Source organism: Colias eurytheme, chromosome 22 (assembly GCF_061535395.1).
Source record: "Colias eurytheme isolate Ceu_HAF_F1 chromosome 22, ilColEury1 Martin Lab GWU primary, whole genome shotgun sequence".
Taxonomy (NCBI): domain Eukaryota; kingdom Metazoa; phylum Arthropoda; class Insecta; order Lepidoptera; family Pieridae; genus Colias; species Colias eurytheme.
Genome location: NC_143001.1, coordinates 4,663,136 through 4,689,115, shown reverse-complemented (window position 1 = coordinate 4,689,115; position 25,980 = coordinate 4,663,136). Strand labels below are relative to the sequence as shown.

The 25,980-nt window shown below is 34.0% G+C and overlaps 4 protein-coding genes across 5 annotated transcripts; all 4 read left to right on the top strand.

Moving 5' to 3' along the window:
* The first annotated feature begins 240 nt into the window (after window positions 1-240).
* Window positions 241-7,265, top strand: LOC149898663 (UDP-glucosyltransferase 2-like). Its single transcript, XM_090114883.1, has 3 exons — window positions 241-927; window positions 6,428-6,650; window positions 7,042-7,265. Exons 1-3 carry the CDS (start codon window positions 355-357, stop codon window positions 7,263-7,265), a joined length of 1,020 nt encoding a protein of 339 aa, XP_089971009.1. The 5' UTR covers window positions 241-354.
* Window positions 7,266-10,856: 3,591 nt separating this feature from the next.
* LOC149898662 (UDP-glucosyltransferase 2-like) lies at window positions 10,857-13,238 on the top strand. Of its 2 annotated transcripts, XM_090114881.1 has the most exons (4): window positions 10,857-11,702; window positions 11,975-12,197; window positions 12,396-12,615; window positions 12,810-13,238. In XM_090114881.1, the coding sequence occupies exons 1-4, from the start codon at window positions 10,869-10,871 to the stop codon at window positions 13,087-13,089; spliced, it is 1,557 nt and encodes a 518-aa protein (XP_089971007.1). In that variant the 5' UTR covers window positions 10,857-10,868; the 3' UTR covers window positions 13,090-13,238. The 2 variants fall into 2 exon arrangements, with proteins under 2 accessions (XP_089971007.1, XP_089971008.1); XM_090114882.1 differs by lacking the exon at window positions 12,810-13,238 and having other exon boundaries at window positions 12,396-12,619.
* A 2,596-nt stretch (window positions 13,239-15,834) lies between these two features.
* On the top strand, window positions 15,835-17,963 carry LOC149898661 (UDP-glycosyltransferase UGT5-like). Its single transcript, XM_090114839.1, has 4 exons — window positions 15,835-16,668; window positions 16,866-17,088; window positions 17,212-17,431; window positions 17,684-17,963. The coding sequence occupies exons 1-4, from the start codon at window positions 15,835-15,837 to the stop codon at window positions 17,961-17,963; spliced, it is 1,557 nt and encodes a 518-aa protein (XP_089970965.1).
* A 1,833-nt stretch (window positions 17,964-19,796) lies between these two features.
* On the top strand, window positions 19,797-25,440 carry LOC149898660 (UDP-glucosyltransferase 2-like). Its single transcript, XM_090114838.1, has 4 exons — window positions 19,797-20,630; window positions 20,734-20,956; window positions 22,328-22,547; window positions 25,161-25,440. Exons 1-4 carry the CDS (start codon window positions 19,797-19,799, stop codon window positions 25,438-25,440), a joined length of 1,557 nt encoding a protein of 518 aa, XP_089970964.1.
* Window positions 25,441-25,980: the final 540 nt, after the last annotated feature.

Sequence of the window (25,980 nt, the reverse complement as noted above, 5' to 3'; positions counted from 1 at the left end):
GCAACCTCATTAAAAACTGATTTAGATAAAAAAATACAGTCTAGACAACGCTTATAACGTTTAGTAGTTTAGCTTGTATAGAAAACGCTGACCATGGCTCGAGTGTGGTTGTCGTTTTTATTTCTAAGCTTTGTTATTTTAAGTGAAATACAATGTGCCAAAATACTTGCAGTGTTTCCGACTCCTTCTATAAGTCATCAAGTGGTTTTCCGTCCTTATATCCACGAATTGGTTAAACGAGGCCATGAAGTCGTTTTGGTTACACCGGATCCCGCTTTTCCAAAAGGAAAAGCTCCTGCTAACTTAACTGAAATTGATGTGCACGACATATCATACACGTATTGGGAAGATATTATGAGCATACACGATGGTAGGAAGGGAAATGCACTTAAACAATTAACAATTGTGTTCGAAAAATTTACATGTGTGTTTGAAATACAGTTGAATACACCAGAATTTCAAAGGATATTAAAAGAAGAAAAGGATACCTTTGACCTGATAATAGTTGAAACCAGCGTTCGAGCTGCACTAGGTCTCGGACATCTACTAAAGAAACCAATTATACAATTTAGTTCCTTAGGCGCTGCATCATCACAGTTCGATCTATATGGAGCTCCCATGCATCCAACTGTCTTCCCCACATTTGTGAATCAAAGAGTATACAACTTGAGCATGGTGGAAAAATGCTGGGAGTTCTTCAAATATCTTACACTAGAATATTTGGTAATGTATACTTACAATTATGACATTGATGTGGGGAAAAGATACTTTGGCAAAGACATGCCACGTTTTGAAGAAATATTTAATGAGTATGTGCATTTGCTGATATTGAACGAGCATCAGATATGGGCAGAAAATCATCCAATACCACCAAATATATTGTTCGTTGGTGGAATTCACCAAGCACCTGACACTGCACTTCCTTCAGTACGTATATACGTTCGTTTTAAGTGTCACTCAAACTCAAACTCAAACATTTATTTATTCAATTAGACTTCTTAAGAAGCACTTTTGAAACGTCATTACATATTTTTAACATTTACCACCGATTCGGAAAGCAGTATCTACGGAGAAGAACCGGCAAGAAACTCCATAGTTGCTCTTTTAAATCATGTCAGTTTTACAATTTAATTTAAAAAAATACGTATGTATATATTATAATAACACGCCAAAGAACTGTCCTGTGGTTTTTACATGGGTGACAACCCTCCATGGGTTTATATCGTCCACATATTCCTGAATACTGTAGTACGCTCTCTGAACTAGTACATTTTTTACTAAGATTTTTTATATAAGTTTTAAATTTAGAACTAAACTCTTTAATATTATGAGGAATTCTATTGTAAAAGCGTATACCTTGACCCATAAATGAATTTTTAACTTTAGCTAATCGGAAAAAAAGGCATTTCAATTCTATTCACGTCATTACTTTCAATTTATAAGCGTAGAAAATCTATTTTATACTTGCTTTATACTTAACTTTATATTTAACAACTATCAATGTAACCTATTAAATTAATCGTATATAAACAGTTATCTTTTTCTCCAATATTATTCTTTTGAAATCAGTACATTGCTCTGTAGATACGATATTCTCTTATCTTGCAGCTTACTTACACACGCAGCTTATGTAAAAAATACAATATTTTTATGTAGATACTTGTGCCGTCAGCACATTACAGTTACTTATTAGGTCAGGCATCATGTATCATTAATATGTATTCTACCAATTGTACTTCAGTCGTAAATTGGCTCCAATATAAAGAGGTTGTCAATCCGTTGTTTCATTTCCGCTATCCAAAATATATAAAGCCGCTACAATCTGGTGACCCCGACAAACAACAACACCCGACTAACCACAACGCCTGACAACGCGACAACCTGACAACGTATTTCGTGACCTCGGACTTTACACGAAGCCATAAGAATATAAAAATGACAACTGAAAATAGAGCTCCGTCAGCAAGCCCAGCGTCCGAGTTAGCAACAGTAACAGTATCATCTAGAATACCGGAATTTTGGTGCGATCAAGCTCGCTTATGGTTCGTGCAGTGTGAAGCCATCTTAACACCTCAAAAACTAAGCGACGAGGCGAAATTTAACTTAGTCGTCACGAAATTGGGAAAAGACGTCATTCAACAAGTAAGCGACATATTGCTTCAGCAGCCCCAAACGAAGAAATATGACACCTTAAAAGCAAGATTATTAGCAGTGTATGAAGAATCAGAAAACCGGCAACTCCAAAAACTTTTGAGCGAAATCGACCTTGGCGACGAAAAACCCTCTCAACTCTTGAGGCGCATGCGAGATTTGGCCCGCGGAAAAATTCCCGATGAAACGCTGAGTATCATGTGGCAAGGTCATCTTCCAGCTGCAGTACGCTCCGTTCTCGCCGTCACCGACGTAAAAGATTTGGAAAATTTAGCTACGATTGCAGACAAAATTATGGAAAATATAAGACCTAATCAAATATCGGAGGTTAGTAGCAAACCGTCGACGTCAGCTGATACCGTTTCCGTGCTGCAAGAGCAAATAGCTCAATTGACTCTTCAAGTGATGGAATTACAGAACATTTATAGATTGCAACATAAAAAACGAAATTATAATTATCGTAATCGGTCTAGTTCGAGATCCCGTGGACGTAACATGATACGGCGTGAGCCGCGGAGCGCCGACAGTCTTTGTTATTACCACGCGCGATTTTATCATAGAGCTAACAAATGTATAGAGCCGTGTGCTTGGAATAAAAAACCTAAACAGCAGGAAAACTAGAAGGAGTGCAATCGCAGGCGGAGATTTGCACTATTAAGCCATCGCACCGCCTTAACATTACCGATAGAACATCGGGACTAAATTTTTTAATTGATACGGGAGCGAATATATCAGTGATCCCTGTGACTAAAACTGTGCATAAGCGACCGAAGTGCGATAATTACGAGTTATACGCTGCTAACGGAAGCGTTATAAAGACTTATGGTGTAAAGACACTTACATTAGATTTAAAATTACGTAGACCTTACCGGTGGACTTTTATTATAGCCGAAGTGAAACAAGCAATATTAGGTGCTGATTTTTTGGGACATTACAAACTTTTAGTGGACATTCATCGTCAAAAATTAATTGATACAGTGACAAACTTATGTGTAATCGGTTCAGTAACTTTGAGTAAACATATACCAGTGAACACAATCGACTTTAATCATAAATATAGTGATCTGTTATCGCAATTTCCGAACATTACTAAGCCAATGCGTTTCATAGAGACTCCACGACATTCTATAGTCCATCACATCGAAACAAGCGGCCCACCCGTATTTTCGCGACCGCGACCTCTACCGCCTGACAAATACAATAAAGTTCGCGCAGAATTTCAGCGAATGCAAGAGATGGGGATTTGTCAACCATCAAAAAGTTGCTGGGCCAGTCCTTTACATGTGGTAATGAAAAAGAACGGAGATATTAGACCCTGTGGAGATTATCGACGCTTAAATGCGATAACTAAACCGGACAGATATCCCATACCGCGTATACAAGACTGTACATACCTATTGGCAGGAAAAACTATATTTTCAAGGTTAGATTTGCAACGTGCCTATCATAATATTGGTGTCGCCGAATCAGATATTGAGAAAACAGCCATAACTACACCCTTCGGCTTATATGAATTTAAAAGAATGACTTTTGGACTTAAGAATGCAGCGCAGACATTCCAACGATTTTTAAACAACGTTGTGTTCCGTGACCTTCATTTTCCAACTGATTCCGAAAATGGCGAGAAAAGCGAGGAAAACGTTCCATTTTTATTTTCCTACATCGATGACGTCATCATTGCGTCATCAGGACACCAGAGCCATACGAAACACTTACGAATGGTTTTCGAACGTTTGAATGAGTTTGGAATCACTATAAATTTATCAAAATGTGAATTCGGCAAAACGGAATTAAGTTTTTTGGGATATAATATTTCACAACAAGGATTAAAACCATTAGAAGATAAGGTCAAGGTCATAAAAGAGTACCCAAAACCACAAACAGTCGAAGAATTACGACGATTTCTAGGAATGCTAAATTTCTATAGACGTCATTTACCTCACGCTGCAGAAGTACAATCAAAACTAAATCAGTACATACATAACTCCGGCAAGAAAGATAAAACTCCGATACAATGGACTGATGAAGCATCAACAGCCTTCGAGCAATGTAAGGAAAACCTTCAAAGTGCCGTTACATTGTCATTTCCCGCCGCAGATGCTACTATTGCTATCATGACCGATTGTTCTAGCACATGTGCCGGTGCAGTACTTCAACAGAGAGAAGGAAACTCATGGAAGCCTCTCGGATTTTTTTCACAAAAATTAAGCGAAGCGCAACAACGCTATAGTACATTCGATCGAGAGTTGCTAGCTATATACATGGCTATAAAACATTTTAGATATATGGTCGAAGGCAGGCCATTAACCGTGTATACTGATCACAAACCTTTAATACATACATTCAAAAATAATACAATCAGCAAAAATGATACGCCGCGAAGATTACGTCATCTCGATTTCATACTGCAATTTTGTACATCAATAGAACATATAAGCGGATCAGAAAATGTAGTGGCCGATGCATTATCAAGGATAGCTACAATAGATATGCCATCGCCCATCGATTACGAAAAGTTATCAAAAGCTCAAGAAAATGATGAGGAACTCAAGTTATTACTACAATCGAAAAATCTAAACTTTAAAAAGATAATTTTACCGCCTAGTAACATGCCAGTGTATTGTGATGTAACTATGCAGAACGCAAGACCATATTTGCCCGAAGAATTTCGTATATCGGCTTACAACGCCATACATGGAATTAGTCATCCTAGCATACGTACGACACGAAGACTCTTGCGAGACAGATTTATATGGACATCTATAAACAAAGATGTTACCAATTGGACACGTGCATGTATAGAGTGTCAACGTTCCAAAGTACATAGGCATACTATTTCGCCTACTGGAACTTTTACGAAAAGCGACCGATTCGAGCATTTGCATATCGACATCGTTGGTCCTTTACAATATTGCAATGGTTATCGATACATTCTAACCATGATCGACAGAAGTACCTCTTGGCCAGAAGCTTTTCCCATAAAAGATATTACAGCAGAGACTGTAGCTGAAATTGTCTATTCAGGATGGATTTGTCGGTTTGGAAGTCCTATACGGATAACTACCGATCAAGGACGACAATTCGAGTCAAGTTTGTTTACAAATTTAGCAAAGCGAATGGGTATTAAAAAGATAAGGACTTGTGCATACCACCCGCAAGCGAACGGTGCTATAGAAAGATGGCACAGAGTATTGAAAACAGCTCTTATGTGTAGAGGCAATGCAGTCGACTGGGTTGGACAATTACCATCTGTTTTGTTTGGACTAAGGGCGAGTCTACGAGACGACACACAGACAAGTGCCGCCGAAATGGTTTATGGTGAAGCAATAAGATTACCCGGAGATTTTTTCCAGCTGCAAAGGCCTAATATTTCCGAGAATGAAACATTCCTTAGCCAACTGCGTAAAAAAATACACAACATATCGTCAGTTCCTAAAAGAGAGTCCAGTAAACGCAATATATTTGTTCATCCAGAATTGCAAAAATGCACACATGTATTTGTACGTTGTGACAAAATGGTAAAATCGCTGACACCTCCATATCGAGGACCTTTCAAAGTTTTGGAAAGAAATGATAAATATTTCAAAATATCACAAGCAGACAAAGAGAACATAATTAGTATTGATCGTCTTAAACCAGCCTTTATAATAAACATTGATGACAATAGTCCGAATACGGTAGCGCAAGCGCCTAATGTAAACAACTTGCCGACTGTAACACGATCAGGTCGCATTGTTAAACCTGTCGTAAGATTTAAATTGTAATTAGAAGTACTTACATGTTTATTTTATTTTTTATATCAATGCATTATGTTTATATTAACTTTTCAATTTTATTTTTACATTTATTTCTATTGTTTTATTTACATTTTTAACTGTATAATGTTGTTTTTTGCTATATACACTTTTATATACATTTTATTATATACCTTTTTCGATTATATTAGACAATTTTGAAATTAGAAATTTAAAGTTCATGCTAAAGATTATTTTTTATGTTTGTGATGATTATTATATTGTACAAGTAATGTTTACTGTTAAAAAAAATTTTTTTCAATGTATAATTTTTTTCCAAATTTAGGGGAAAGCTATGTGCCGTCAGCACATTACAGTTACTTATTAGGTCAGGCATCATGTATCATTAATATGTATTCTACCAATTGTACTTCAGTCGTAAATTGGCTCCAATATAAAGAGGTTGTCAATCCGTTGTTTCATTTCCGCTATCCAAAATATATAAAGCCGCTACATACTAATTGGACCTAAACTTTTCACAGGATCTTCAAGAATATCTGGATTCTTCGAAGAATGGCGTCATATATGTTAGTTTCGGAACAAATGTAAGAACAAAAGCCCTCTCAGTAGAAACAGTGAAACTTATAGCAAAAGTATTTTCGGAATTACCTTACAATGTATTATGGAAGTGGGATGAAGATGAATTGCCTGGCAAACCGAGCAATGTGAAGATATCGAAATGGTTACCCCAGGCTCAATTGCTAAGTGAGTTTCAGTTAATCTATAATTATCAGTTAAAAGATAAGCCGTCTGACTGTCTTTGAAGTGTGAATTAAATATTATTTTAGAATAAATCATCAAATATTATAAATAGGTGCGACTATTTTGTTTATTACTTACGACTTATTTTGTTAAGCAGCGTTAATAAATTAATGAAAATGGACATAAATAATTAGGACAGTGCTATTTTATAAGTTGAAAAATTACACAAAGAAAAAGGAAGTTAGTCATAAGTAACACACGCACTAAAATATTTCAGAACATTTGAGCATAATTTAAGTCTGTCAGAATTATCAAATTGTTCCTATTTATTTAGTCTACGAAGAAAAATTAAGGAATGTAACGTAGAAATTAATTGAACACTTCTATTTCACAGGACACCCAAACGTAAAACTGTTTATAACACAAGGCGGTCTTCAATCGACGGATGAAACCATTAGTGCTGGTGTGCCAGTTATAGGCATTCCCATGTTAGGAGACCAGTGGTATAACACAGAGAAGTATGTTCATCACAAGGTTGGTCTTCAACTGGATATACATTCACTAACAGAAGAAACATTTAAGGATGCTGTCAAAACGGTTATAGAGAATAAGAGGTGAGGTTCCATAGAAGTATCATATTATGAGGTTTGAGAAAAAAAAATGGTTGTCTGTATAGTCGGTTTACTGACGATGGTTGAACGTGACAACGACCGATTTTGCTTCTTTGTCGCTCGTTCTGCGCTCTCGTTTGCAATTCAAACCTACATGGAACGCCTCAGAGCGAGGTAACGCCGCATGAGTCATGTTTTTTCGTGCGTGCAGCCGGCTCTATCGAATTATAAGACGTTGTCACGTCAAACATTGTTAGCTTGTAACAAACATTACAAAAGTCGGTTATAATAAATAACAAGAAACGGACACAGGGTGAATGAACAGAAAAAAACCGGCCAAGTGCGAGTCGGGCTCGCGCACAAAGGGTTCCGTAGCAGCAAATATAATAAATTACAGTTAAATCAACCTATCTCAAAAACTATAAGAGATACTTTGATCAAACCAAAAATCGTTGAAAGAGTTAATTAGCATGCATCACCTCTATTTTTTTTAGAATTTTATACCCCGTAGTTATAAAAATAGAGGGGGGGGGACATACTTTTTACGACTTTGAGAGCTGATATCTCAAAAACCGTTCACTTTAAGAAAAATGTTTTTTAGAAAACTTTATATCATTTTAAAAGACCTTTCCATTGATACCCCACACGGGTATGTACATCGAAAAAAAAAATTTCATCCCTCAGTTACATGTATGGGGGGCCCCACCCCCAATTCTTTTTTTTACTATTTAGTGTCATATTTTTGTAGCGGTTCATACAACACATATTCCCATCAAATTTCATCACTGTAGTACTTATAGTTTCCGAGTAAATCGGCTGTGACAGACGGACAGACGGACAGACGGACAGACGGACATGACGAAACTATAAGGGTTCCGTTTTTGCCATTTTGGCTACGGAACCCTAAAAAGTTATTTAAAGATCATTATTTACTCTATAGTATATAGTTGGATGTTTTGCATTTGGCCGAACACAGGTAGGAACAGTTGCATATACAAAAAAACACACCTAACGTCAGAAAAGTGCTTATTTAAATATTTAAAATTTCAGCTATAAAGAAAACATGCTGAAACTTCGCACGCTAATGCAAGAACAGCCAATCAAGCCCCTGGATTTGGCAATATGGTGGACTGAGTACATCCTTCGTTTTGGCGGGAAACATTTAAGGTCTCCAGCCATGCTTATGTCTTGGTCCGCATATTATGAATTACCCTTAGTTTTTACTTTATTGTCAATAGTGTGTGTATTGTTTGTTATATTAATATTATTTTTATCTTTTATTAAAAGGCTGGTATTTAAAAGTGTTAAAGCTAAAGTGAAAAATAGTTAAATTACTTATATTTTAGAGACACTTATTTTACTATAATCTTTGTAAAGTTGCTTATTAGATTATTTTATTTTACCTACATAAAATTAATATAGTTGACGATAGTGTTATCCTTAAGTTACTGTTTTTATTGCGCTATTTTCATTTATTTTTTATTATTATTAATCGTAAGCTTTCATATAATTTATTATTTTAGTTACAGTAGTCATACTTATTGTAGCGGGCTCTCTATTACATAATTTGTATATTAATTGATTACCATTTTTACCTTATCAATTGATTTTTCCCACCACTTAAGGCTACTTTCTTAACTCCACATTTAACGATGAAGTTAAACTATGTCAAACAAAATATTAATGATTGCCACAATTAGATTTCCTTCCTCTGATTTATTTCATTTAAAGCTTTTCTTAAATCACGCACGAGACCGCTTGACTTGGTGTGATTTCCTTGCGTCTCACCCCGCACACACGCGTGGTTTGTATTTTTATCTGCATGTAGTGTTAGGCTCGTCCAGGACATGGACGCGCGTGTTTTCAATAAACATATGAAACACTTACTAAGAGAGGCAGGAAGTGGAGCAGTCTGCTAATCGCCTTAATGCGATAATGTTATGATGACTAGGCACAATTTATTTTGAGTCCTTATGATAAACACCACAAATTGAATAGATTATTTTTCCGACCCAAATATCGACCAATAGAATTGCACCATTCGACGTCACGTGGTACAACCTACATGGTATTACACTGATAATTTTTTGAAAATTTTCTCTGGTCGTTGACGTCAAACTGACAGGTTGAATTCAATTGTGAAATTATTGGCCGACATTTGGGACGGAAAAATAATCCCCCGAATACCACACGAGCTTCAAAATTATCTGGCATTTCCCTCAAGGTTCCCTGCAAAGTCGTCAAGTTTTTCAGGAAAAATCACTCGCGCTTCGTGCTCGTGATTTTTTAACCTTGACTAAAAACTTGACTCCTTCATTTGTTTGCAACGAACCTATCGGAAAATACCCGATAATTTTGAAGCTCTTGTGGTATTATAAGTGATAAACACCACAAATAGAATAGATAAATTCTTATAGAATTGACAACACTTCAGTTTCATCATGTCACGAGTGTGGTTGTCATTTTTATTTCTAACATTATATTAAGTGGAATTCATTGCGCCAAAATACTCGAAGTTTTTCCGACGCCTTCCATATGTGGTTTTCCGCCCTTACATCCATGAATTAGTGAAACAAAGACAGGAAGTCGTTTTGGTTACGACTGATCCCGCTTTTCCTAAGGGCGTTTGTCCACTACAAGGAATTTTACGGTCCGGCATTCCGATTTTTTACGGTCCGGTATAGCACGCCATAGGACAGGCTCCGGCTAACCTAACTGAAATTTATTTACATCTAAATAATATGTAGTAAATAATAATATCAAATCGTTTTTATTTTTTACTTTTCCGTTTTTGAAGTTGGTTTTTTTTTAACGTAGTTATTTTTTGTAATATTATATTAGTTGTATCATTTATTAAAAGGCTAATATTTAAAAGTGAAAAAGTTAAATCGAAAACTAGTTAGGTCATATTCGCAGACAATTCTTGTTCTATTTTTAACCGACTTCATCATGTTAACTTCTTATACGTTTTATTAGATTATTATGTATTTTAACTCACATAGATTTATGATTGTATATAGCGTTAACATACTGTATACCTATATTATAAAAACTTTTCTAAATAAAAAAAACACCTGTTTTCTTTTATGTTGTTTATTTCAAAAGGCCCCTACACTCACTCACGCGAACAATATTTTGAAATATTTTAAAGACTATTTATAAGTTAAATAAAATATTTCTTGGTTTAATTAAAAAAAAAACTACCACAGTTAATATAGTATTTTATTGTCTGTAGTTACATTTAAAGGTTCAAATAATGTCCATAAGCAATCTGTAACGCGTTACGCTGCATGTACCTAAACGTTGTAGTTGCGTTTTGTGGGTTCATGGCGGCTCTGATGCATTTCCGTCAAAGCCGTTAAGTGCTCTTCCAAAATCATGCACACTTCTATGCAAATAAAATACTTTACTACATCACGCATTTGCGCAACAAGCTGCGTGATACGGTGCAGACAACTTATCACTTTAATGCGATGATATGAAATAGTCAGAAACGTTTTCAACAGATTAATTACTAAATTAATGTTTACGCAAGTCCTTATCATAAAAAAATTCGTACCTCTAGAAACGATTTAGATAAAATATGTATTAACAACATATAGAGCTAAATATGGTTCGAGTGTTGTTGTCATTTTTATTACTAAACTACATTAATTTAAGTGAAATTCGATGTGCCAAAATACTTGCAGTGTTTCCAACTCCCTCCATAAGTCACCAAATAGTTTTCCGGCCTTACATCCACGAATTGGTTAAACGCGGACATGAAGTCGTTTTGGTTACTCCGGATCCCGCTTTTCCTAAAGGACAGGCTCCCGATAACTTAACTGAAATCGATGTGCACGACATATCATACGATCATTGGGAAGACCTTCTGAGCATACATGATGGTAAAAAAAATAGCATTCTAAAACAATTTACAATGTTGGTCGAAAAAGTCACATCCATGTTTGAAAAGCAGTTACATACACCAGAATTTCAACGAATATTAAAAGAGGAAAAGGATACCTTTGATCTCATAGTCATTGAAGGTTTCTATCGTACTGCACTTGGTCTAGGCCATCACCTGAAGAAGCCGATAATTCTGTTCAATTCCTTTGGAGGTATGTCATATCAGTTCGATCTAATTGGAGCTTCCATGCATCCAATTGTCTTTCCTACACCTGTTAGCCAACGAGTGTACAACTTAAGTATGGTGGAAAAATGCTGGGAGTTCCTTAAATATGTTATCATAGAATACTTAATAGTACACACAAACGATTATGATCTTGATATTGCGAAAAGAAATTTTGGTGAGGACATGCCACGCTTTGAAGAGGTGTATGATAAGTATGTTCATATGCTGATGTTGAATGAGCATCGAATATGGGCTGAGAACCGTCCAATCCCACCAAATGTATTATTCGTTGGTGGAATTCACAAAGCACCTGATATAGCACTTCCTTCAGTAAGTTTTTAAATTCCTGTCTCAATCTCTTTAAATTCGTACGAGCCAATTGAGTACAAAATGCTTTATACATTATTCGAAACTTTATATTCAACAGAAATTAATTTCGCTTCAATATTTTAATCTATCGAGTGATCTGTATAATATTATTTAAGTAAGCAGTAAATTCTGTGTAATATACGTGATGATAATAAACGTCCTCATCAAGATTAATTAATAATATATTTTCGAGAAATATATTGTGTACTCATTAGATCTAAATTTTTTTACAGGATCTTCAAGCATATCTGGATTCTTCAATGATTGGCGTCATATATGTTAGCTTCGGAACAAATGTAAGAACAAAATCACTCTCTGAAGAAACAGTGAAGCTAATGGTAAAAGTATTTGCAGCATTGCCGTACAAAATATTATGGAAGTGGGATGAAGATGAACTACCTGGCAGACCGAGTAATGTGAAGATATCGAAATGGTTACCCCAGGCTCAATTGCTAAGTAAGTATCTTTGTTTACATTTAAGTCTGAGATCTATGAATTAAATATTGTAAAGATTGTCGAATAGCCTTTATAACAATACAGTTTCAGATGCAGAAAATCTGAGATAAGAAATGGGATACTGAGATTCTAAATGATTTGCTAACAATTCAATCAATTTTGTAAAATTTATTCAATTTCGTTTTCATTTCATTTCAGAGCATCTGAACATAAAACTGTTTATAACACAAGGCGGTCTTCAATCGACGGATGAAACCATCAGTGCTGGTGTGCCAGTTATAGGCATTCCCATGTTAGGAGACCAGTGGTATAACACAGAGAAGTATGTTCATCACAAGGTTGGGTTACAACTGGATATTCATTCACTAACAGAAGAAACATTTAAGGAAGCTATCAAAACTGTTATAGAGAACAAGAGGTGAGGTTTAAGAAAATGCTGTTTAATAATTTCCTAACTATGCCATATGTTATTTAAAACAAATATAACTAAAGTCGGTTAAAAAGATCACAATAAAGGACACAATATGTTGAATGAAAAAAAAGGAAGTGATTAATTAATAAACATTTATGAAAAGATTCAAACATACTAATTACACTCAATATATTTTATAGCTATAAAGAAAACATGCTGAGGCTTCGCACACTAATGCAAGAACAGCCAATCAAGCCGCTGGATTTGGCAATATGGTGGACTGAGTACATCCTTCGTTTTGGTGGGAAACATTTAAGATCTCCTGCTGTCAATATGTCTTGGTCTACTTATTACGAATTACCACTTATTTTTACTTTATTATCGATGGTGTGTGTTTTATTTATAATATTAATATTAGTTTTAACTTTTATTAAAAGGCTGATGTTTAAAAGTGTAAAAGTTAAATCGAAAACTAGTTAGGTTGTAATTTGTAGATACATCTATCACTGTGTTTAGTTGTAAACGTGGTGTAATTTAATAAGATTATTTATGCTTTACATAATATTATTATATGTATAGATTTTCAATTGTAAATAATATTTATATGCTGTACAATAATATAAAAACTATTCTATCATAATAAAGTAACTGTGAAAGTAAGTATAATTTAAATAGAATTTCAAAATATCTTTAATACAATATAAACAATTAGAAATAAATTACGTTTTGTGTAATTCAATGAAGAATATGATCACTAGACATCGGATTATATGCACTAACAAAATGCCAAAATATGCATGCAAATATGCACTAAAAAAGGCCGAAATATGCACTAAAAACGACTGATATGCCTAAAATATGCACAATACAAAATCAAAAAACCTTTATTATTTTATATATTTAAATCAAAGATTGTACAAATACAGTGAAATTTTCATGAAATTTAGTATAGTTTTTGTGCCAATATACAATTAGGCATTTTTACCTAATTTTCGAGCGCAAATTTGTGACGTTTGTCACCCGCGAGCCCAGTGTTGCCACCTTAAGACCTTTCCGGGCTAAATCTAGCCCTTTTTTGGAATTCAACCCATGTTTTAAGTTTTAGAGTAATCTAGCCCTATTTTGAATAGCTCAAAATTTACTTAAAATGGAGCCCATTTTGTAATTTTTCGCCATTTTACCATGCCAAAATAGGGTTTGTTTACTCGCTGAGCGTTCTGATTGGCTAATAAAGGTTAGTCGACCAATTAAAACTCCCGTTACTTAACGAAATATGCACTATTGGGGAAAAAGGCTAAAATATGCACTAACGCCGTAATTAGCGAGTTTTATGCATTTGCATATGCAAATATGCAAATGCATATAATCCGATGTCTAATGATCACCATAATGCCATATTTTTGAATTCCCAATTGTTGCTTCAACGTCTACGAATAATCTGATTTATGTGGATTTAATCGAATTTTTATTATAAAAAAGAAATTGGTAGAAAATGATCATTTAAAACATTGTATTGTATATTTTTGAAAATGATTGAATTTCATAATGATCTTAATTTTGGGACAAAATAATTATTAAGTTCTACTCACATTGTTTACTAGCTGTGCCCCGCGGTTTCACCCGCGTTGCTCTGCTCCTGTTGATCTTATCGTGATGATAATATAATATCATAGCCTATATAATATACCCTATAGGCTTTCTAACACTAAAATAATTTTTCAAATTGGAGTAGTAGTTTCAGACCTGAGATTAGCGCGTTCAAACAAACAAATTCTTCTGCTTCTATGTCCGTTACCGTATGGAAAAACTTTAACAAAGCAACGCCTCTTTAGCAAAGCCTCCCAAAAAAGTCCTAAAATTTTAATACGAACCCCTTTTTATTAAATCAAGGCCTTCAATACCGAAGACTACACCTTCAATTCCAACACTGGACAGATTTGTCATGATGGAATAAGATAAGTGCAAATTCAAAAAATTCAAAATTATTTCTTTCTTTCCTTTACGGTCTTAAATATATTTGTGATTGGAACACTCCTAGTAAGCAAATAAAATGCTTGTGTCGGGAGGTTCCGCTCTTCCTTAGCACTATTACAGAAACAGAAATAAAAACATAACAAGTTAACAAACAACTTGAGACGAGTCTAAATTTAAATTTGTAGATTTTTCTGATTAGGATATTTGCTATTATATTAATCAGAGGCTTAATTTTATGAACAACAGACTGCCATGTATCAAAAAAAACTCACATTGATTTCAATCTTAATAGCGATTTAAGTAAGTACATTATTAAATAAATAAATAAAATAAAATATCCTTTATATTGAATTATTATGTACATTAATGGACGACTAAGATCCGTTAGGCAAAAATAAAAATACAAGAGTTACATTACATTACACAGTTATTGAAATAACACAAAAAAGTATCAATTTAGAAGTTATAGATATTAACGCAGAAGCCGGGCATAAAATGCCAAGATGCTGCTACCAAAATTCGTTAAAGCATTTATAATCGAGTTACTAGAAGTAAAAAGAATATTCCTAAATCTAGCAACGCGATGCCTGATCAATGCATCGAGAACCGGCACGCGAGCTTCCGCGAACATGCTAGACGCGCTACACCAACGCGGTAGTTTGAATAAAATTCGGAACGAATCATTGTATTGATTATTATTATATTATGATAATCGGCTATCAATTACTTGTTTGAATATTGAAAAACATTAAATGAATATTGAATATTGAATTTGAATATTGAAAAAAATTACATGTTCTAATACATTATTATAGTTTTCCTGTAATGTAAACGTAATTGAGATAATATTATATTAAGCAAATTAAGTAGTCGTAAATAATGTCGTTTTGGTCACCGACGCACCTAAGCGCAGCGCTTACGGGATTGCAGATCTGCAACACCGTGGAGGTTTTTTGCTCACGCCTATACTTGCATTTTGTGGATTCACGGCGTTTCTGATTCATTTCATTCAAAGCCGTTCACTGAATAATCACGCACGACACTGCGTCATCTGCCTGAACATACAAACACTAGATCACGCATTTCCTGCCTTTGCTGCGTGATGCGGGACAGTGAGCCAATCGCCTTAATGCGATGTTGCGACGATGACTTTGCAAAAATATTTGGACAAGTTATTAAAAAAGTCGTTATCATAAACACCCGGTACGGAAATGATTCGGATAAATTTATTGACATCACTTCAGGCTCATCATGGCTCGAGTGTGGTTGTCACTTTTATTTGTAAACTACATAATATTAAGCGGAATTCAGTGCGCTAAAATACTCGCCCTATTTCCGACCCCCGCTATAAGCCACCAAGTTGTTTTCCGTCCTTACATCCATGAGTTGGTGAAACGTGGACATGAAGTCGTTTTGGTCACTCCGGATCCCGCTTTCCCCAAAGGACAAGCTCCGGCTAATTTAACTGAAATCGATGTGCACGACATATCATACGAGCATTGGGAGGTCCTTCTTACTACTCATGACGGTAAGAAGGATAGTTTTCTAAAACAAATTATACTAGTGTTCGAAAGACTTACATCCGGGCTAGAAATGCAGTTGCATGTACCCGAACTTCAACTTATATTAAAAGAGGAAAAGGATACCTTTGATCTCATAGTAGTTGAAGCCTTCTATCGATCAGTCCTTGGTCTGGGCCATCTACTGAAAAAGCCGATTATAGTATTCAATTCCTTTGGTGGTGCATCAACTCAGTTCAACCAGTTTGGAGCTCCCATGCATCCCGTTGTATTTCCTACACCTGCGAACCAACGAGTATACAACTTGAGTTTGGTGGATAAGTGCTATGAGCTTTTTAAATATGTTATGTTAGAGTACTTCTTGACGCTGACATACAAGTATGATTTTGACATGGCGAAAAGAAACTTTGGTGATGATTTGCCAAGCTTTGAGGACTTGCATGATGAGTACGTTCATATGCTTATGTTGAACGAACATCCGATATGGGCTGAAAATCATCCAATTCCACCAAATATATTGTACGTTGGTGGAATTCACCAAGCACCTGATATAGCACTGCCTTCAGTGAGTATAATACAGTTTAGTTTTAAAATATACGTGCCAGTTGAATTCAAAATCCATTCAAATTTTACACAGCTAATAATATGTTAAAAATTAAATATATATTTTTTAATTAGACAGTCAAGACATTACTCTTCCCCTTCATACACGGGACACAAAACTTTGTAATGAATTGATGTATTTATTAAATCTCGTTCCAGGATCTTCAAGAATATTTGGATACTTCTAAATACGGTGTTATATATGTTAGCTTCGGTTCAAGCGTAAGAACAAAGACACTGTCAGTAGAAGCAGTGAAGCTGATGACCAAAGTGTTTTCGGAATTGCCGTACAATGTGTTGTGGAAGTGGGATGAAGATGAATTGCCTGGTAGATCGACTAATATTAAAACAAGTAAATGGTTACCTCAGGCTCAATTACTGAGTGAGTGCGTTTCCATTTTTGAATTATAACTTTCATTATGACACCAGTGAAAACCTATTAATATGAAATAGATAATTCTATTAATAAAATTATACTGAAAATTTCATTAATAATATTTTACAGAACATCCGAACTTAAAACTGTTTGTGACGCAAGGCGGTCTCCAATCGACGACTGAAGCTATAAATGCTGCAGTGCCCGTTATAGGCATTCCTATGTTGGGAGATCAATGGTATAACACAGAGAAGTATGTTCATCACAGAATTGGTCTACAATTGGATATACATTCGCTAACAGAAGAATCATTCAAGGAAGCTCTCACAACTGTTTTGGAAAACAAGAGGTGAGGTTTGGTCATAAACTCAACAAACAAAAAGCTTCATTTACAATAAAGAAACTTATTTTGTATTTAATCTAATAATTTTAAAGGAATTAAAGACTCATGTTCATTTACAGTAAATAAAGAAAAATACTTTCACGAAGATTTTCCCTCCTTTTCCTTGCTTTCTTCAGTACACCCATTAAGCGTTATTGTAGGTATGTATTTAATTTTAGTTTTATATTCGGATTCATTCAAATCTAACTGTACTTGCAGCTATAAAGAAAACATGATGCGGCTTCGCACACTAATGCAAGAACAACCAATCAAGCCCCTGGATTTGGCAATATGGTGGACTGAGTACATCCTTCGTTTTGGCGGGAAACATTTAAGGTCTCCTGCCATGAATATGTCTTGGTTCGCGTATTATGAATTACCATTAGTGTTAACTTTATTGTCAATATTATGTGTTTTAATTGTATCATGCATATTGGTAATACGTTTTATTGTGAGGTTTGTTTTTAAAATTGTAAAAGTTAAACCAAAAACCAGTTAACATTGCAGAAAATATCATAGTTTTATATAAGTGATAATAGCATATTTTTATACATATTTATATATTTTATTGCAATCATTGTACTACAATATATTGTTAGTTAATTCATTTATTACTTGTTGTAATTTTTACATGAAAATGTATCTATTATTTTATTACAATTTATAACACTTGCATGTAACGACACTTGTATTTTGTTGTTTGATTTTGTAATAATATTTTTTGGTCTTACGTAAATTACGTTACCAAGGATGTTCCTATCAAAACATAATCTTTCCAACAGATTCAAAATCAACAAAAAATGTCAATATGTAGTTTTAGATTTTTTTATAGTTCAATTATTATTTTTATTGAATAAAATAACTGTCGTAACGTAGTGTGTACAAATAATTTTTCTTCGTATATGCGAAACGAACCAATCACCGCCTTAGACTTTGCTATATCCTCTATAAAACCTCTTCATTTAAATCGGACTTCAAAAGAATGTATTTTATGATTTCTTAGAAAAAACTAACGCTTTCTTATCAAAGAAGGAAGTAATTAATTTATTAGAATATTATAATTATGGGAGATAAAGAAAGGTAAATTACAATGAGATATTCTGTTTATGATAAATCTGAATTTGCTAAATTATCATTTGATTGCAAATTTTATTAGAATTATTCAATATATTTGAAAAAAATTATTGCTTTCGTTTTGGTTGATTTAATTAATATTATTATCACTTCCTTTTACTATTCAACAAAATTAGATTTAATTTTTTATCTTGCTTGCGTATATTTGCGTACTTGCGTACTTAAACTAAATTACTTTTTATTTCTACTTAATTTTTGTTATTAGAAACGATTAAATATTATCAAATGTATCTAATAAATATCTTCTTCATCCTACACTAAAATAAAAAGGACAAATGCATTCTTATATTTCTCTATTTTATCAAAATTATTGTAGATCATGGATATGAATAAGGGCAAAATCTTCCCACATATTTGTATACCTATTCGTTTTGAGGTTTCATCTTTTACCATCCCTATCTACTATGCCTATATTATATTACTAGCGGTCCGCCCCGGCTTCGCCCGTGGTACATAATATTTACGTTTTCTCTATATAAAAACCATCCTCGTACTTCAAGGAATATAATAAAAAAAGAATTATCTAAATCGGTTCAACCGTTCTCAAGTTATGCGCTTACCAACACATTTTGCGATTCATTTTTATATATAAGAAGATTATGGTACAAAATATTATATGTATAGCAATGAAAGTTTTCACATACATCCAAACTGACAGAATTTTTCAAAAAATAGTTCACCGTAGTTTCAGCTAGGTATAGTTATTTAATATTTTGAATCAATTATGTGTTTCAAAAATGATGATTACGCGGTAAGATAAGGCACATGATATAAGAACAACCCTCAACTAGACCCACTATCATGCTCAAAAATTATCTGGAACAATACGCTATCTATGTATTAGGCATAATTTTCTAATAAGCTTTGTGGCGTAAACAAAAGAGTCTGAACCCTATTACCAGGAAATAAGGTGCTAATTTGTATGCATATTTTATATAGCATCGCTCGGTCATTTTTGACGATCTTTTTATAGCTCACTCAAATAATCACAATCGATTAATTATTTATAGTACGTAATTAATGATCCCCCGGCACGATGATACGGGACTTCACTCTTATGATCATATAAGATAATATATTATGTATCCTTAATTACATTAAATTGATACTGCAAACCTTATCGATCAGATATCTACTACTTAAATAAATTTAATTAGTAATCTGTATCAAACAATATTACACAGTTCTTTATTTCACCATGTCGTTTGTAAATTTAAATTTATTCTTTTTACTGTGTATTCTAATAAGTAGGTGTCAAAGTGCAAAAATTCTTGCTGTGTTTCCAACGCCTTCTATAAGCCACCAAGTCGTATTCCGTCCATACATACACGAATTGGTGAGAAGGGGTCATGATGTGATCCTAATCACACCCGATCCAGTATTTCCTAAAGGCAAAACTCCAGCTAATTTGACTGAAATAGATGTTCACGATCTATCATACAAGCACTGGGAAGAAATCCTTGCAGATCACAATGGTAAAAAAGAAAATATAATACAACAAGTGATAAATTTGTTCGATAAATTCACATCGACGTTTGAAAAACAAATACTTACGGATGAAGTGCAAAGGATATTGAGAGAAGAAGGCGATTCATTTGATCTCATAGTGGCTGAAGCTTGCGTTCGAACAGCACTAGGTCTTGGCCATTTATTGAAAAAGCCTATGATACAATTTAGTTCCTACGGCGGTGTTACCCAACAATACAACATGTTCGGTGCTCCCATGCATCCAATAGTATTCCCCACGCCTGTAAACCAAAGACTTTATAATTTAAGTACTCGAGATAAGATTTGGGAATATTTTAAGTTCCTCGTTTTTGAGGTTTTATGTTTACTTACATATGAAAATGACATTTCTATGGCTAAAAGGAATTTCGGCGATGACATGCCTTCGTTTGATGAAGCTACGAATAAATACGTACAAATGCTATTTATTAATGAGCATCCTATATGGGCTGATAATCGTCCCGTTCCTCCTAATGTTATTTATGTAGGTGGCATTCATCAAACAGCTGATAAAGAACTACCAAAGGTAAATTTACTATGTACTTATCTTTACTTTAATTTCTTTGATTGTGTTTTAAAGTTTAAATAAATATTTAATTTTTGTTCAGATACAATAAATCTATTTGTAGGGTCTTCAAGCATACCTCGATTCTTCTGAAAATGGTGTGATTTACATTAGTTTTGGAACCAATGTGAGAACTAACACTCTTTCCATAGAAACAATTAAATTGCTGACCACTGTATTTTCCAAATTGCCGTACAATGTATTATGGAAGTGGGATGAAGATGAACTGCCAGGAAAAACGGACAATATAAAGATATCGAAATGGTTGCCACAGGCTCAACTGCTGAGTAAGTATTGTTTTTGCTATATTTGACACAAAATTTAAAAGATAAATATTTTAATACTGATAATCACCTGCAACTATTTATTGATAAGATAATAACTACCTAGTAGTGGCATTAGAATTGTGATTGAATTTACTGTATTGTTACGATCCAAAATATTTCTAAACGAAGTGATCTTATCAACTGGAGTTGAATAATTAAATGTTTGAGCTTGAGTTGAGGACAATGAGAAAATAATTTCATCCGATGAAATTTTTTCTAATATACTAAACAGTAAACAAGTGTATTGAGTAGCACAAAAAGTATATTTTTGTATAATTATGAAAAAGATGAAGCTGTTCTAAATTATCGTACCTAAGTGCTTTTACATCTTTATAGGAAAAATTATACCCCACCAAACCATCGGTGACGTTGGATAATATTCTACTTTGACTCTGTTGAAAAATTAGGAAGTCGACAGGAGCGTAAACTATAATATCATCCTGCTTTTTAAAGCATTCCTCAAATATTATTATACTAACATATAAATTTTTATTGTCAATAAATAAAATATTTTCATTTCGTCCCTCTTGATGTTCATTTATTTACTGTCCTATTCATTATTGAATAATGATAGATTCTTAATATATAAAATAGATTAATAATGACTAGTACGTTTCTAATAGTCATGCTAAGTTGGGATAAAATCTTTTGCTTTCAACTTTACTAATTTTTTTTAAGCTATTGCATAGCTTCTATCGCTGGCCTTGAGCGCAGGGACCGAATCCAGAAATTTAGGAACGAAAAACCTCACGCTCCCCACTCTGACGGGCGCGGAGGTGTGGCTTGAAGGCATAGCATGCAATAGCTTTACCGCGGCAGTCCCCGAGTGCCACACGTATTTTTAATTTTAACAGTATTTATGACCAAACTAAGTTATTTAACCATTTAGGTACTGATTGTCTCGCAGGCTTTGCAGGGAAGCAAAGGCAATATCGTACAAAACGAACGCTTTACTGTGATGATTCACATAAGATTACAGAGATAAAGAAGTAATTACAATTGCATAGCAACTGAACGATATAAACATGATACTAATATTTCAATGTGAATGTGATACAATCTTACAAAATTAAAAAAAATGCATTGCGTGATGGGTTTCACTAATCTTCATCAATTAATAAGATAAGCGTTTTTTTCGATACAGACTTGTATCTGGGACTGTCTTGTGAGATACATATAGAAACTTATTCAGAAAACAAAGCTATTTTGCGATTTCTTTTGCATGACAAACACGAAAAAGTACTAGTAGCAGCAGACATACTGAATGAAAAAGATAAAACTCAACATACAAATATTTTAAAATATCTTAATTTTATTAAACACCAATTTCAGAGCACCCAAACATCAAGCTATTCATAACTCAAGGTGGTCTCCAATCAACGGATGAAACGATAAATGCTGCAGTGCCTGTAATAGGCATTCCGATGTTGGGAGACCAATGGTACAATACTGAGAAATATGTTCATCTAAAGATTGGCTTACAACTTGATATACATACACTAACAGAAGCAGAATTGACTAACGCCGTGAAAACAGTAATTGAAGATAAGAGGTGAGAGTTAAGTAAGATTTACGCTACCCAAAGCCGGGAAATAAATGAAACAATATCCATATATTTACAAATTTCAAGGGCGTGTCCCATCCTTGCCGTATTCCAGCCAAGTTCACGCATGAAGCAGTTCATACAAATAGTCGTACTAATATTATAAATGTGAATGATTGTGAGGACGGCTGTATCAGCTGTATGTGTATGTATGTTTGTTACTCTTTCACGCAAATATTACTGAACCGATTACAATGACATTTAGCACACATATGGGCTGTTTTCCAATTACAGAGCATAATGCGACTCAGTGGCGCACAATGCCGAATTATGCTGAAGCTTAATTGGAACGTGAAACGCACCAGCAGGTTGCGCTAAGTTCAGTGTTGAAAAAAAAAATATTCATAGAGTTAGCAATAACCTCATTAATGTGTAAATAAAGTGGTATACATAATAATTGGTTGAAAAATATTTACGGTTATTTTAAGTAATTTTGATTTTGATTATTTCACTAACATTTTTTTCAATGTTTGTACCTTCACCCATACTTATATTTATATTTTTAACACAATTTGAATTAACTTTGATTATTTCGAAAAAACTACAATGAAACGAAAGCTTTAATTTTTTTTCCAACAATTAATAATTACTAACGATAAATCGATTGCACGCATCAATTCACGCGCATTACTTTTAAGAGTGCTCGATTGTGCGTGATTGTGCGAAGCGTTGCTGTAGTTGGAACATTCAACGTTAAGCATTATGCCGCATAATGCGCTCTAGTGCTGTAATTGGAAAACACGGATAGAGTGTAACTTGGATTATCACATAGTATAGGTTTAATCCCAGAAATCCTAACGAACAGGAACTATGCGGGTTTTTCTTTAAAAACGTGGGATAACCGCGGGCGGAAAGCAATATAGTATACAATAATTGATCGATCCCCGAAAGGGGCACGTACAGGGCACGGCCCGGTGTCGACACGGTCGCGGTGTAGCGTTAATCAGATTAAACGCTTATATTAAGTGCTATAAATTCTGTTTTTATATAGAAACTAGCGACCCGCCCCGGCTTCGCACGGGTGCAATGCTGATACTAAATACACTACAGAAAAATTGTGAACGTTGTATAGGTATAAAAATATAGCGGCCCGCTCCGGCCTCCGGCATCGCACGGGTATAAAATACATAGCCGGGCGGCCGCAAACGCTACGTCCTGCAATTTTTAAATCTGTAATATCTTCGAAAATATTCACTTAAATCATACGGTGTAAAGGGCCATATAGATCTATATTAAATGAACAATGTATCCATGGTATTTAATTGGTTAAGGATTAATGCTGTATTGGTTAAAATCGCTTCGAAAATTAGCCATTATTTGTCGTAAAAAGTAAATGACAAAAAAAAGTTATTGTGGGTTATCCATAAGAGATAGACATATACCATCGCGGACTTTTCTGTAGACCTTTTCAATGTGTATAATACACATTAGTACATTATTTTACACATTACATTTAGTACATTATTTTGATAAAACTCGTAGGGTTCAGCCTGCGTTTGCAATGTAAGCGGAATAAATGTAATTTTTTACGACATCACATTAGAAACCTCAAAAATAACAGTACTTCTCCACTACTTAATGGATCTTATTATACATATAAACCTTCCTCTTGAATCACTCTATCTATTAAAAAAAACCGCATCAAAATCCGTTGCGTAGTTTCAAAGATTTAAGCGTACAAAGGGACATAGGGACATAGGGACATAGGGACAGGGAAAGCGACTTTGTTTTATACTATGTAGTGATGTACAAATTGTGAGTCATATCGCAATTATGAACTGATTGATCTGTCATCATGACTTTTCATTTTTATACGCAGTACTATTTTTCATAACTATAATAGTTTTGATTAAATGAACTCTTTAACTATCTTAAGATAATTATTTTTCAAATAATATGACTGTCATAAAAGACTACAGGCCCATGTTGAAAAAGTTATGGGGTCATTTGAACCACCACAAATGCCCCACAAAATCAAATGACCAAATTTACCCCGGCAATTGTCGGAAAATAAAAATAAATTCCAACTTTGTGGACCACCATTTTTGTACGGCATCTGTGTCATACTATTTCAATACTGCTTTTAATCCATTATTCCGCTACGACGTACAAAAATCATGGAGACAAGGGGAAAAAATCTCTACCTGTACTTTCGAATTCTCATCTGCACTCAGTTGGACAGCTTACAAGTGACGGCATAGTGCTGAATCTTATTATTTTGTGCTCTTATATCGTTCTAGATAGGTCACCTGGTGGTTCAAATGACCCATATTTTCAACCTCATTATTTTCTTTTACTACTTAATTGTGTTAATTATTAAATGTATTTAAAGCCACGTGTAACTTTTATATAAAATTAGGTGAAATAGTTGTATTAACTACCTCACCAAATTCATTCTCTAGATAAACAATAGATACGAATTTATTATTTGACTTTACTCTTACCACAGATTACTAAATAGTTACTACATAACGTTTACTACTATCTTTTTTATCATCATAATTACTCCCTAGTTCTAGGATTGAAAGTAATCATTTATTCTAATATGGTTATTTCTTACAGATACAAAGAAAACATCGTGAAGCTTCGATCACTGATGCGAGAACATCCAGTAAAACCTTTAGATTCTGCAGTATGGTGGACTGAACACATTATTCGTCATGGAGGTTCTCATTTAAGATCACCAGCGTTTAACATGTCTTTCTATACTTATTACGAATTACCGCTACTTCTTACTGTAGTTTCAATATTAATTACAATAGTTGTAATATCAACGTTTGTGTTACGTAAACTTAAAAATTTGTTATTTAACAATTTACGTGTTAAGTATAAGAAATTGTAATTGTATTATTATTTAATAGTTTAATTGAAGTAAGTTATTTATTCAAAATAAAGTCATAATTTTAAGTTTAAATGATATTATATTTCTTTTTAATACGCTTTTATTAACTTCACTTGTTAGTTGTTAGCTTGTATGTAATCGACTTCTTTAGACTCGATTTCGACTCACTTTAATCGGACAGATTTAATTCAAACTTTGAACACATATCAAAGATCAATGCAATAATTTCATGAGATTAAGCTTGTTTGTTAACTATAAGGTATAATTTTATTTTTATTGTGTTTTCAATTAATACGTTGCATTAGTTCATATTAATTTATTTTAATTAACTGATACAAATTAGTTTTCTCGATATTCAGTTTCAGTTTTATAATATTACTAGCGGTCCGCCCCGGCTTCGCCCGTGGTACATATTTACGTTTTCTCTACATAAAAACCATCCTCGTACTTCAAGGAATATAATAAAAAAAGAATTATCGAAATCGGTTCAGCCGTTCTCGAGTTATGCGCTTACCAACACATTTTGCGATTCATTTTTAT

Coding starts and splice junctions, on each gene's coding strand:
- LOC149898661 (XM_090114839.1), top strand. CDS start 15,835: ATGGCTCGAGTGTGGTTGTCACTTTTATTTGTAAACTACATAATATTA. Junction 16,669..16,865: donor CTGATATAGCACTGCCTTCA/GTGAGTATAATA, acceptor ATCTCGTTCCAG/GATCTTCAAGAATATTTGGA. Junction 17,089..17,211: donor ACCTCAGGCTCAATTACTGA/GTGAGTGCGTTT, acceptor AATATTTTACAG/AACATCCGAACTTAAAACTG.
- LOC149898662 (XM_090114881.1), top strand. CDS start 10,869: ATGGTTCGAGTGTTGTTGTCATTTTTATTACTAAACTACATTAATTTA. Junction 11,703..11,974: donor CTGATATAGCACTTCCTTCA/GTAAGTTTTTAA, acceptor ATTTTTTTACAG/GATCTTCAAGCATATCTGGA. Junction 12,198..12,395: donor ACCCCAGGCTCAATTGCTAA/GTAAGTATCTTT, acceptor ATTTCATTTCAG/AGCATCTGAACATAAAACTG.
- LOC149898660 (XM_090114838.1), top strand. CDS start 19,797: ATGTCGTTTGTAAATTTAAATTTATTCTTTTTACTGTGTATTCTAATA. Junction 20,631..20,733: donor CTGATAAAGAACTACCAAAG/GTAAATTTACTA, acceptor ATCTATTTGTAG/GGTCTTCAAGCATACCTCGA. Junction 22,548..25,160: donor ACAGTAATTGAAGATAAGAG/GTGAGAGTTAAG, acceptor TATTTCTTACAG/ATACAAAGAAAACATCGTGA.
- LOC149898663 (XM_090114883.1), top strand. CDS start 355: ATGAGCATACACGATGGTAGGAAGGGAAATGCACTTAAACAATTAACA. Junction 928..6,427: donor CTGACACTGCACTTCCTTCA/GTACGTATATAC, acceptor AACTTTTCACAG/GATCTTCAAGAATATCTGGA. Junction 6,651..7,041: donor ACCCCAGGCTCAATTGCTAA/GTGAGTTTCAGT, acceptor TCTATTTCACAG/GACACCCAAACGTAAAACTG.